This window comes from Hemitrygon akajei, chromosome 4, assembly GCF_048418815.1.
Source record: "Hemitrygon akajei chromosome 4, sHemAka1.3, whole genome shotgun sequence".
In the NCBI taxonomy this organism is placed as follows: Eukaryota; Metazoa; Chordata; class Chondrichthyes; order Myliobatiformes; family Dasyatidae; genus Hemitrygon; species Hemitrygon akajei.
The window spans coordinates 36,784,555-36,798,433 of NC_133127.1; the positions used below are offsets into that span (position 1 = coordinate 36,784,555).

Sequence of the window (13,879 nt, forward strand, 5' to 3'; positions counted from 1 at the left end):
AGGGACTTTGAGTTTTTAAACATTTTACTGTCTGCGAAGAGCAAGAATATCAGGTCATATACTGTATACATTCTCTGATATTAAATGGAACCATTGAACCATTTCTTGCTGAAATTCAGTGAGAAAATAAAAAAAATCTGCCAACTTCCAAGAAATATTAGTTACAGCAGAAGCTTACACTGGAGTTAAAGTAAATCTACTCACCGCAAGGCAACAGAGCAATACCAACTCTGTTCTACTATGACTGAGAATTTCTAAAACAACCAATAATAGAAATAGACAGCTTCAACCAAACCTGGATTAGTGTGTGAAAGCCTGGAATTCAAAATACAGTCAATTACATCCACAGTGTCATACCTGTGAAAGGATATTGGTGCACTGTTGGAGCAAAGACACCGGTGGATTTCCAAGACTGGTGGCCAGCTGGACCCTGAGCAACTGTTCCTTCTGGACTGAATTATCCTGCAGAGCATGAGCTAGTGCAACAGCAGCACACCAATTTGAGAGTGAATCTGGAGAGAAGAGGCCTCCGCACAGCAGCTGGCCAGCTGAGATGGAATTTGCTAAACAAAGACAAGGTATCATCAATTTAAAGTAACGCACAGACTGCTTGGATAATCAAACAGACTAGGAACACCATTACTTCAGGAGGATAAATAATTCTTGCAATGTTAATAAATACTTTTCTGAAGAGAAATTAGGAAAAAAGCTTTTCATCTAACTAATTTCTAGAGATTCAAATCTCCATCTGCATTAGCTTTGCAACCGAAACATTAATTTTAAAAACTGCACTGAAATTACTACTTGACTGCACAATCAGCTGCATGGATTACCATAGCCAACATTAAAATGTGGAAATAATTGAAACCTATAGGGATTAGAGAAAACTGTTCAATTTGAAGAGCCAGAATAATCCGACTGACCTATTCCTGTGATGCAATTTTCACGATCCTGAGCAGCAAATTTGTAAATCTACAAAAATCACTGAGCAATTTTGGTCTGAGTTCTTTCTTCTCAAGCAGTCAACCAAGTCACTTTTAAACGTAATTCAGGACAGCTCCCAGAATGGTTGAAGAATACAGCAACTCTTGTTCCAATAATCCTTTGACCAAGGAAATACTTGATCTTTTTGACATTTAACTGAAGTTAATGCTGTGGAAAGATTGTGGCTACTAAGTGAGCAGTTCTGAAATATTTCTTGTGTGCTTTTGCTTTCTAACAGACATACCCATGGTTTCCCTCATAATTACATAGATTTAAATCCTACCCAGAAGCATTAACATCATTCAATAAGCAGATAAGTTGAGGCAGGACACAGGTTTTGGAGCCTACCAAATGTTGAAAGGACTAGACAGGGTGGATATGGAGAGGATGTTTCCTATGGTGGGAGAGTCTAAGATTAGAGGACACAGCCTCAGAATAGGGGGGCACCCTTTTAAAACAGAGATGAGGAGGAACAACTTTAGCCAGTGAGCGGAATTCTTTGACACAGGCAGCTGTGGAGACCAAGTCTTTACTTATATTTAAGGCAGAGGTTGATAGATTCTTGATTGGTGAGGAAACAAAGGGAGAAGGTAAGAGATTGGGGCTGTTAGGGGAAAAGAAACAGCCACGATGAAATAGTGCAGTAGATTTGATGGGCCAAAAGGCCGAATTCTGTTCCTAGATCTTATGGTCTTACATGTTGGCACTTTTGTCAAGGTTACTAATAATATTCACAAAATGGAGCTGAACTTGGGAATTGTAAGAGAAATAATGAAATCTGATGCTGTGGAGATGGTTGGTATATTAAGCAGGGATATGCGAGGCTTTTGTTGGGCTTGGTTGAAACAGCCAACTGAACAGATGAATGGCAGGTTCAGTAAGTTCATGGAAATTTGAGATACTATATTATGACTTAAAGATTCGAAGTATTTAGAGAAGTGTGGTTATCCAGAACTAGAGGGCATAGCCTCAAAATTGAGGGGTGACCTTTTAGGACAGAGGTAAGGAGGAAGAGAGCCAGAGAGAAGTGAATCTGTGGGAAGTTCTGTCATAGACTGCAGTGAAGGCCAAGTCCGTGGGTATATTTAAGGTGGAAGTTGATAGTTTACCGATCGGTCTGGGCATCAAAGGATATGGTGAGAATGCAGGTATATGGGGTTGAGAGGAATCTGGGATCAGCCATGATGATATGGTGGAGCAGATTTGATGGGTTGAATGGCCTAATTCTACTCTAACATCTTATGGTCTAACATTTTAAGTTTAATTATCATTCAACCATACATGAGTACAGCCGAACAAGACAATGTTCCTCCAAAGCCAAGGTGCAAAACATACACAGCACAAGACACACACCATACATTTAAGGTAGCAAGCAACATACAGTCATGCAAAATATATATACATATAGCCCAAGTCCCTGAGTGACATGTACTGCAAAATGATGATGCAGTACCCAGCAATCTGCAGATGAGTATGCAATCCAGCTTGTTGTTCCACCAATCAAATACTGGAGGCCAGCCCCCAACCAAGCAAGGTCACCACGCTACACCACCTCTCCTGGACTGCAGCTGCAGGGAAGTCTGTGGCTTGAGGACTAGTCCTTGCTACAACCAAGGCCATGCAGCTCCCTCGCCGTCTGTCACGTTAACAAACAAGGGAAACTGACCTGCAGCATCTTACATTATCAATGTCCAACAGGGTCTTGTGATTGCAAGAGAAATGTTCAAGACAATCACCTGACACACTGTTATACTGCACGCCAGCTTTGCACACCAACTCTGATGTCTTCCTGTGGCAGGAAGCAACATAGCCCAGACCAAGACCAGCTCGCTGATGGAGTATACCTGCAGTATCCAAAATTCTTAAAGACTAGCATTGTCTTATCATTGTAAAAAGACTTTAAAAAAAAAACAAAAATACCTTTGGTTGGCCCTGAGAGGCCGCAGCATTCAAGTGTACCGCCAGCCTAATGGAAGGAATATCCTTTTGAATTTTATTTCATGCTTGCATTATTAAAACATAGTCTTCCAAATATCATTTTAAAATTGCAGTGAATAACTTGAGTATGATTTGTACATACTAACTTTCTACTAAAGTAGCTTCTAAACAGGAAAACTTACCGTCAATGGTTGCTGGCAGAAGAGTGGCCACTATCTCCGCTTGTCCTTTCTGGTTTTTGTACAAAAAGCACTGGAAACAGTACAGTACAGCACAGCGCAGAACAAATGGCTGCCTTTCATTGACCATGGACATCAGAAGTACTACAATTGCAGGTCTGTGTCAAAAAGTTTCAGAAAGGGTGATTTTAATAACTAAAATCGGCAACATGTTGAGATTTAGCAAATCAAAACTGATCATGGTCAGAATATCTCCCTCTGGAGTCTTCTGCTTCAATAACATGTGAACAAGGTGGGTACTGCTCTCAATATTTAGGCAAAGTCAGAACTGGAAATTTTTGGCAAAGATTTGCACATTTCACCAATGTGAAATTATGGGATTCCTCCATTCGTATGCAAATAAGTCAGCATAAATCATTAACATGCATGACAAACAGGATCTTTTGCATTTTGTACGAAAATACATTTTTTTCATTTTTCAAAAGACATTTGCAAAATATTCGAGGTAGATAAATAACATTTTCACTTTATACACTATACCAGGATCAAGGAAGAGGACAAATTTAAAGAGAAACATTGCCCTTCAAATAATTAGTAGACACAATAGCTTGTTAATACAGTGTTAAGTATGAGCCAAAGGATTATGGGATTATCTCACCACAAAAGCTCAATAAACAATTTGAGCTCTTGGCTCAGTAAGGCAATAAACGATTGCTGTATTGATGCTGCAAAATTCAGCATATCATAAGATTCATTTCTGACCATTTTTTTGTATTTTGCAATGAAATATTATTAAAGGCAATCAGAATTCAAAATGTAAGTGCACGTAAGTGCACAGTACTATTTTTTAAAATTACAAAATGCACAACTGTTGGTTTAATGCTATTTGCAAAATGCACCCAGATACAGAGAATGCAGTTGCTGAATACAAAAAAAAAAGCAAAGTGTTCAGGTCAGGCAACATCGATAGAGAGAAACAGTTAATAGTTCAGGTTCAGAGCCTTCATCAATAGTTCAAGATTGATTTGTTGAGCATTTCAAGCATTTCGTGTTTTCTTTTTGCATTCGCACACCAGCAATACACTTGTAATCTTCATTCGGTATATGCTAATATAGGGTGTCTAAATTCAGTAAGAGGGGGCTGTAAACTGGATATTATAAATTTTTTTAAATGGTCTCTAAACTGCAATAACTTTTCCTAGGCAATCCCAAAGATAAAGGATAACTTGCTTCCAATCCATTTTTGTGGCTCTGTGCTGGCTGAACTCCACCACAGACGGTCCCAAGCCCAAGTGCAATAGGAAAGATGGGTATGGGGCTAGCAACCCCACGCCGCAAATACCTAGTGCTGCAGAAACACGACCAGAAGCTCTAACGACCTCAACCCTGAGAGAGGGGGAAAAAAAGTACTGACCGGAAAAAAAGTACTGACCTAGAACAGAGGACTCTGGCAAGCTGCTATTGATAGCCGATAGATAGATAGATAGATACTTTATTCATCCCCATGGGGAAATTCAACTTTTTTTCCAATGTCCCATACACTTGTTGTAGCAAAACTAATTACATACAATACTTAACTCAGTAAAAAATATGATATGCATCTAAATCACTATCTCAAAAAGCATTAATAATAGCTTTTAAAGAGTTCTTAAGTCCTGGCGGTAGAATTGTAAAGCCTAATGGCATTGGGGAGTATTGACCTCTTCATCCTGTCTGAGGAGCATTGCATCGATAGTAACCTGTCGCTGAAACTGCTTCTCTGTCTCTGGATGGTGCTATGAAGAGGATGTTCAGAGTTATCCATAATTGACCGTAGCCTACTCAGCGCCCTTCGCTCAGCTACCGATGTTAAACTCTCCAGTACTTTGCCCACGACAGAGCCCGCCTTCCTTACCAGCTTATTAAGACGTGAGGCGTCCCTCTTCTTAATGCTTCCTCCCCAACACGCCACCACAAAGAAGAGGGCGCTCTCCACAACTGACCTATAGAACATCTTCAGCATCTCACTACAGACATTGAATGACGCCAACCTTCTAAGGAAGTACAGTCGACTCTGTGCCTTCCTGCACAAGGCATCTGTGTTGGCAGTCCAGTCTAGCTTCTCGTCTAACTGTACTCCCAGATACTTGTAGGTCTTAACCTGCTCCACACATTCTCCATTAATGATCACTGGCTCCATATGAGGCCTAGATCTCCTAAAGTCCACCACCATCTCCTTGGTCTTGGTGATATTGAGACGCAGGTAGTTTGAGTTGCACCATATCACAAAGTCCTGTATCAGTTTCCTATACTCCTCCTCCTGTCCATTCCTGACACACCCACTATGGCCGTGTCATCAGCGAACTTCTGCACATGGCAGGACTCCGAGTTATATTGGAAGTCTGATGTGTACAGGGTGAACAGGACTGGAGAGAGTACGGTTCCCTGCGGCGCTCCTGTGCTGCTGACCACCGTGTCAGACCTACAGTCTCCCAACCGCACATACTGAGGTCTATCTTTCAAGTAGTCCACTATCCAATCCACCATGTGAGAGTCTACTCCCATCTCCGTTAGTTTGTGCCTTAATATCTTGGGCTGGATGGTGTTAAAGGCACTAGAGAAGTCAAGGAATGTAATCCTCACAGCACAACTGACCCCATCTAGGTGAGAGAGTGATTTGTGCAGCAAATACGTGATAGCATCCTCCACTCCCACCTTCTCCTTATACGCAAACTGAAGAGGATCCTGGGCGTGCCTGGTTTGTGGCCTCAGATTCTGTATTATCAGCCGCTCCATGGTCTTCATCACGTGCGACGTCAAAGCAACAGGTCTGAAGTCATTCAACTCCTTTGGTTGTGGTTTCTTCGGTACCGGGACAATACAGGATGTTTTCCACTGTCTGGGTACTCTTCTCTGCTCCAGGCTCATGTTGAAGATGCGCTGTAGTGGTTCTCCCAGCTCAGTCGCACAGGCCCTCAGTAATCGTGGGGAAACTCCATCCGGTCCAGCCGCCTTGCTGGTACAGATCTTCCTCAGTTGACCTTCCACCTGTGCAGCCGTAATCCTGGGCGTGGGCAATGTCTCCTGTGAGTGGCTATTTTCCTGTGAGGGAAGTAAGCCTGGTGTGGATTTCTGTGGTGAGGATGAGATTGAGCTGTCGAACCTGTTGAAGAAGTTGTTCAGCTGGTTCGCTTTCTCCACATCTCCACTTATGTTCGCCCCCCGCTTTGCACCGCATCCGGTGATGATCTTCATCCCATCCCACACCTCCTTCATGCTTTTTTTCTGCAGCTTTTGTTCTAGCTTTCTCCTATACTGCTCCTTTGCCCCCCTTATCTGTACTCTGAGTTCCTTCTGAACTCTTTTAAGCTCCAACCGATCACCATCTTATCAATGCCTTAGTAGGGGTGATGGGTGATGGACTAACTGAGCTGGCTGATAAGGCATATATGAGAACCATGCAATCATGGGTTAGGTGGGTGAATAGTTCATGAAATGGTACATTTCTTCCACTAGTCAGGGCCTCTGGACTCGTGATGCGTGGACTCCACAGGTTCTCAATACTGTCCTGAATGTTCCTTTGCCATTTTGACTGGTCACAGGGCAGAGATTTGCATGAGTGGGGATGTTGTTTTTCATGGAAGCTTTGAAGCAATAAAACATCCTCTTGTTCATGAGGTAATTTCTTCCCAAGAAGAGCTTAGAATAGTATCTAAATAGAGAGGTCCAGTGTCAAACATGTGAATGATGTGACGTACTCAACTCAAACAACTTAGTGGAGGTAGGGCTTCAATATTATCACAGGACACTGACATTGATTCACTTGTCCATCCAGTGAATTGAGGATTTTGAAGACAGCATTGAAGGTATTTTCCCTAGTGCTTTTGAAATATCTGCTGTAAGTTTTCCAGGTCTCAGAGTCATGTGCAGGGATTAGCGAGGAATGCAAAGTCCATTGCTGTACAAAAGATAAAAAGTTTACTGTGTGATCTGAGGTTACAGAGTCATTGAAAACTACAGCACAGAAACAGGCCTTTCAGCCCATCTAGTCTGTACAGAACCATTTATCTGCCTAGTCACATCGACCTGCACCTGGACCATAGCTCTCCATACCACTCCCCGTCCATGTAACTATCCAAACCTCTCTTAAATGTTGAAATTGAAACTACATTCACCACTGGTGCTGACAGCTCATTCCACATTCTCATCATCCTCATTCCCCTCATGTTTCCTTTAAACATTTCACCTTTCACCCTTAACCATGACCTCTAGTTGTAGCCTAACCCAAGCTCAGTGGAAAAAACCTGCTTGCATTTACCCTATCTATACCCCTCATAATTTTGTATACCTCTATCAAATCTCTTCTCAATCTTCTACATTCTAGGAAATAAAGTTCCAAACCATTTGATCTTTCCTTACAACTCAGGTCCCCCCAGTCTTGGCAACATCCTTATAAATTTTCTCTTTCAATCTTATTTACTTCTTTCCTGTAGGCAGGTGACCAAAACTGCACACAATACTCCAAATTAGGTCTCACCAAAGTCTTACACAACTTCAACAAAATATCCCATCTCTTCTACTCAAAACTTTGTGCCAATATGCCAAAAGCTTTCTTTTCAACCCTATCTACCTGTGATGCCATGCTCAATGAATTATGGACTTTGTTCTATCGCACTTCCCAGTGCCCTACCACTCACTGTGTGATACATACCCTGGTTGGTCCTCCCAAAGTGCACTTGACTGCATTAAATTCCATCTGCCATTTATCAGTCCATTTTCCAGCTGGCCCATATCCCACTGCAAGCTTTGATAGTCTTCCTCACTGCCCACTACAACTCCAAATTGGATGTCATCTGCAAATTTGCTGATCCAGCTAACCACATTACCATCCAGGTTGTTGATAAAGATGACAAACTACAATGAAGCCAGCACCGATCCCTGCCACACTTCACCAGTCACAGGCCTCCAGTAAGAGAAGCAACCATCTGTAACCACTCTCTAGCTTCTCGCACAAAGCGAATGTCTAATCCAATTTACTACCTTATCTTGAATGCCAAGCAACTGAACCTTTCTGATCAACCTCCCATGTGAGATATTGTCAAATGTCTTGCTGAAGTCCATGAAGACAATAATCACTGCCTTGCTTTCATCCGGCTTCCTGGTAACTTCCTTGAAAATTTGGAGTATTGTGTGCAGCGTTGGTCACCTACCTACAGGAAAGATGTGATTAAGGCTGAAAGAGTACAGAGAAAATTTAAAAGGATGTTGCCAGGTCTGGAGTTATAAGGAAAGAATGAATAGGTTAGGACTTTATGCCTTAGAATGTAGAAGATTGAGATTTGATAGAGGTATCCAAATTTTGAGGGGTACAGATAGAGCAAATGCAAGCAGGCTTTTTCCACCGAGGATGGGTGGGACTATAACCAGAGATTATGGGTTAAGGTAAAAAGTCAAAAGTTTAAGGAGAACAGGAGGGGAAACTTCTACGTTCAGAGGGTCATGGGAATTTGGAACAAGCTACCAGTGCAAGTGATGAATGCAAGCTTGATTTCAACGTTTAAGTGAAGTTTGGATAGGTACCTGGATGGTTGGGGTATGGAGGGGTATGGTCCTGTCCAGGTCGATCGGAGTAGGCAGTCTAAGTATTTTTGGCATGGATTAAATGGGCTGAAGGGCCTGCTTCTGTGCTGTACTTTTCTATGACTCTACTAATGTCAGGCTCATTGGCCTATAATTTCCTCGTTTATTCTTAGAGCCATGCTTAAAAAGCGGAACAACATGAGCTATCCTCCAGTACTTTAGCTGGTGCTAACGACGATTTAAATATCTCTACTAGGACTCCTACAATTTCTGCACTTGCCTCCCACAGGGTCCAAGGGAACACCTTGTCAGGCCCTGGCGATCTGTCCACCCTGATTTGCCTCATGATAGTAAACACTTCCTCCTCTATAATCTGTATGGTGTCCATGACCTTGCTGCTTTGCCTCACTTCTAAGACTGCATGCATTTCCCAAGTAAACACAGATGTAAAAAATCCATTTAAGATCTCCACCATATCTTTTGGCTCCACAAATAGATTACCATTCTGGTCTTCCAGAAGACCAATTTTGTCCCTTGCTATCCTTTTGCTCTCAACATATCTGCAGAAGTCCTTAGGATTCTCCTTAACCTTGTCTGCTAGAGTAACCTCATGCCTCCCATTAGCCATACTGATTTCTATCTTAAGTGTTCTCTTGCATTTCTTATACACAAGTACCTCATTTGTTCCTACCTCCCTTTACCTGCTATGCACCTCCTTTTTTTCCTAACCAGGGCCTCGATATCTCTCAAAAACCAAGGTTCCTTAAATCTGTTATCCATGCCTTTTATTCTGACAGGCACATACAACCTTTAATACTCTCAAAATTTCACTTTTGAAGGTCTCCCACTTACCAAATACACCCATGCCAGAAACAGCCTGCCCAAATATATACTTGCCAGATCCCTTCTGATAAAGGACAATAAACTGAATCTGAATCTGAATACCATCAAAAATGGCCAGACTCAACCACGTACTAGACCTATCTTTTTGCATATTTACTTTGAAACTAATGACATTATGATCACTAGATGCAAAGTGTTCCCCCAACACAAACTTCTGTCATGTGCCCTGTTTCATTTCCTAAAAGCAGATCAAGTTTCACACAAGCTCTCAATGGGACTTGTGTACTGATTCAGGAAACTTTCCTGAACACACTTGACAAACTCTTTCCCAAACAGTTCTTTTACAGGATGGGAGTCCAACTCAATATATGAAAAGTAAAAATCACCTATTACAGTACAACAACCTACGATCTCTCTACAAATCTGTTTCTGTGAATCTTGCAGACTGTTGGGTGGTCTATAGCCCTATTAACCTTTCTTATTCCTCAGTTCCACCCATAAAGTCTCACTAGATGAGTTCTTCAGTCCATCCTGACTGTGCACTACTGTGGCATTTTCCCTGACTAGTAATGACACCTCTTGCCTGGCAACAGTAACTCAAATAACCACGCACTAGAACAGTGGGGTGTGTACATGTTGAACCTTCAAGTGGATGGGCTACAGCAATAGAAGACTGTGAACATACACTCAGTGCCCACTTTAAATATGTCCTGTACCTGATAGAGTGGCCACTATATGCCTCATGACTCAATTAATAACATTATGGAAGAATAGTAGTTTTAAACTGTTTTCTCTTGTGTAGGGATCGATATTCACAGATTGCATACGAGCACACAATACAAAATATTTCTTCTTTCATCTTACCTTGGTGGATTAGAAGGTGCATTCACAGAAGCAAAGTAATCCTGGTTTACCTGGGACCCTCTGATAACTTCAGATACTGTGTTAATGGTCTATATAAACATGAAAATCAAAGGCAAAAATCAGAGGTCACAGCAATAAGTGCTGAATATAACTGGAAAAAACAACACTCATTTCTAATTTGGTTAAAACAGAAAAGCTGAAAATTATGTCATGGCATCTTATGGCATCACACTATACAAATTGGGTGTGCTTCTTCTTTGCTCATTTACAGTGAGGACATCACTATCAAGATTATTGCCCATCCCTAACTGTCCCAGGGAAAGACTGGTATGACCTCTAACTATAAACCACTTTCCTCATGCGAGGTGAGACAGTTAGTAAAGTGGTTTCTGCTAATGCTCATTGATCAGTTTTGCCAGGGCTCTCTCACACCCCACTATTGGTTCAAATGTTGTTTGGATGTTGATAATAGGTCAACCTTTGCCTCAAGATTCAATTCTGGTGTCCACGTTTGAGGCAAGATTGTAAAGAGGTCTGGTAAATGTTAAAAGATTCTGGAAGAACTAGAACTGAACATTGCTGAGCAGATTATTGACAAATAAATACTGCATTTTCAATCTCTCACTGCTACAGTCAGAAGTTCCCATATGCTTCAAAATGCAACATTTATACCAGTGCCCAAGAAGAGCAGTGTGACCTGCCTCAATGGCCATCGCCCAGTAGCGCCCACATCTACAGTGATTCAATGTTTTGAGGGGTTGATCATAGCCATAATTAACACCCGTCTCAGGAAGGATCTGGACCCGCTGCAATTTGGTCTACAGGTCTACAGTAGATGTGATCTCAACAGCTCTCCATGCAGCCGTGGATCACCCGGACAATGCAAATACCCATGTCAGGATGCTGTTTATTGATTATAGCTCAGCATTTAACAACATCATTCCTACAATCCTGATCAAAAATCTACAGAACCTAGGCTTCTGTACCCCACCTCTGCAACTGGATCCCCGACTTCCTAACCAAAAGGGCTTAATCTGTAATGAATGGAAATAACATGTCCACCTTGCAGACAATCAACACTGGTGCTCTACAGGGATGTGTGTTTAGCTCACAGCTCTACTCTCTCTACACCCATGACTATGTGGCTAGACATAACTCAAACAGCACCTATAAATTTGCTGATGATACTAACATTGTTGGCAGAATATCTGATAGTGATAAAAAGGCGTACAAGAGTGAGATATACAAGTTAGTTGAGTAGATTTGCAGTAACAACCTTGCACTCATCGTCAGCAAGATCAAAGAGCTGATTGTGGACTTTAGGAGTAGTAAGACAAGGGATCACAAACCAATCATCAAAGGGATCTGATGTGGATAGAGTGAGCAATTTCAAGTTCCTGGGTGTCAATATCTCTAAGGACCTAACCTGGACACAGCATATTGATGCAGATATAAAGAAGGCAAGACTGCGGCTATATTTCATTAGGAGTTTGTGGAGATTTGGTTTGTCAACTAAAACACTTGAAAACTTCTACAAGTGTACTGTGGAAAGCATTCTGACTGGCTGCAACACTGTCTGGTATGGGGGAGGGGGGCAACTGCACAAGATCAAAATAAGTTGCAGAAACTTGTAAAATCAGTCAGTTCTATCATGGGCACTAGCCTCAGTATTATCCAAGACATCCTGTGCCGTGGGAAGGTTGCATCCATCATTAAGGATCCCCACTACCCACGACATGCCTTCTTCACACTGTTACCATTGGGAAGAAGGTACAGAAGCCTGAAACACACACTCAGCAATTCAGGAACAGCTTCTTCCCATCTGCCAACTGATTTCCAAATGGAGTTTGAACCCACAAACACTACCTCACTACTTTTTATTATTTTGCACTATTGTTTTACCTTTAACTATTTAATAGACATATATACTTAACGTAACTCAGTTTTTTATCTATATTCATCATGTATTTCATTGTACTGCTGCAATAAAATTAACAAACTTCACGACATACAACAATATTAAACCTGTTTCTGATTCTGACTGATAGCAACTTTCTACATTCTGCTGATTGACATAGAACCATAGAATATTACAGCACAGAAACAGGCCTTTTGGCCCTTCTTGGCTGTGCCAAACTGTTTTCTGCCTAGTCCAACTGACCTGCACTTGGCCCATATCCCTCTATACACCTATCATCCATGTACCTGTCCAAGTTTTTCTTAAATGTTAAAAGTGAGCCCACATTTACCACTTCATCTGGCAGCTCACTGCACACTACCATGGAATGGCCATGGATAGACATATCAGAATGGGAATGACCCGACGCAGACTGGGAGACCATTTCGTTGAACACCTACGGTCTGTCCGCCAGAGAAAGCAGGATCTCTCAGCAGCCACACATTTTAATTCCACATCCCATTCCCATTCTGATATGTCTATCCCTGGCCTCCTCTACTGTCAAGATGAAGCCACACTCAGGTTGGACAAACAACACCTTATATTCTGTCTGGCTAGCCTCCAACTTGATGGGATGAACATTGATTTCTCTAACTTCTGTTAATGCCCCTCCTCCACTTCTTACCCCATCCCTGATTTATTTATTTCCCCCCCCTTTTTTTCCTTCTCTCTGCCCATCACTCTTTGCCTGTTCTCCATCTCCCTCTGGTGCTCCCCTTCCCCTTTCTTTCTCCCTAGGCCTCCCGTCCCATGATCCTTTCCAGCTCTGTATCCCTTTTGCCAATCACCTTTCCAGCTCTTAGCTTCACCCCTGCCCCTCCAGACTTCTCCTATCATTTTGGATCATACCCTCTCCCTCTACTACTTTCAAATCTCTTACTATCTTTTCTTTCAGTTAGTCCTGATGAATGGTCTCAGCCAGAAACATTGACAGTGCTTCTTCCTATAGATGCTACCTGGCCTGTTGCGTTCCACCAGGATTTTGTGTGTGTTGCTAACGTAACAGCAATTTGGGACATTGGACATTTATAAACAAAGAATTTATAGACACAACTGACATTAGTAAAATGCAATGGGACATCTGTTCCAACCAGCCAGTTTTAACAGCAAGCAGTCCCAGCTCAAAAACATATCACTGCCAAAATAAAGCTCTTAATTCTAATCTAAAAGAAACAATTCCTCTTTAAATTCAGAGCATCTAGTATATCAGCATGAAGCAGCAATTCCACACAGTGAATGTGTGCTTTGGGGCCAGTCTGACACGAACCTAAACCAAGGCAATTTTCTCATTTAGTTTCATGCCAACACAGTCACTGCTCAAATTCTCCTCTTTCAGCTCCTGGACTATTTTCTGATCTCCAGAATCTGCTTTAAATTGAACACCATTTCAAACTCTTTGTGAATGTCAAAGAATAACCTGGCTGGTTTGAGGTAATTTCTTTCAATTCAATTGCTTTGGACTAGTCCGCATTGTAAGTACTACAAATATGGAGCTGCAACATCTGCACAACATTTGGAACAATTTTAGTAACACAAAGGCCATATTAAGTTATAT

General features: G+C 41.8%; 1 protein-coding gene across 5 annotated transcripts in view; it reads right to left on the reverse strand.

The window, feature by feature from the left end:
• uso1 (USO1 vesicle transport factor) overlaps nt 1-13,879 on the reverse strand; it is a 107,984-nt gene that overhangs the window by 45,578 nt on the left and 48,527 nt on the right. For all 5 annotated transcript variants that reach the window (XM_073042344.1, XM_073042347.1, XM_073042345.1 and 2 more), the window contains 3 exons: nt 10,368-10,456; nt 3,105-3,259; nt 358-563 (listed from right to left, as the gene is read on the reverse strand). In XM_073042344.1, coding sequence (XP_072898445.1) covers nt 358-563; nt 3,105-3,259; nt 10,368-10,456 — 450 coding nt within the window. The remainder of the gene's footprint in view (nt 1-357; nt 564-3,104; nt 3,260-10,367; nt 10,457-13,879) is intronic.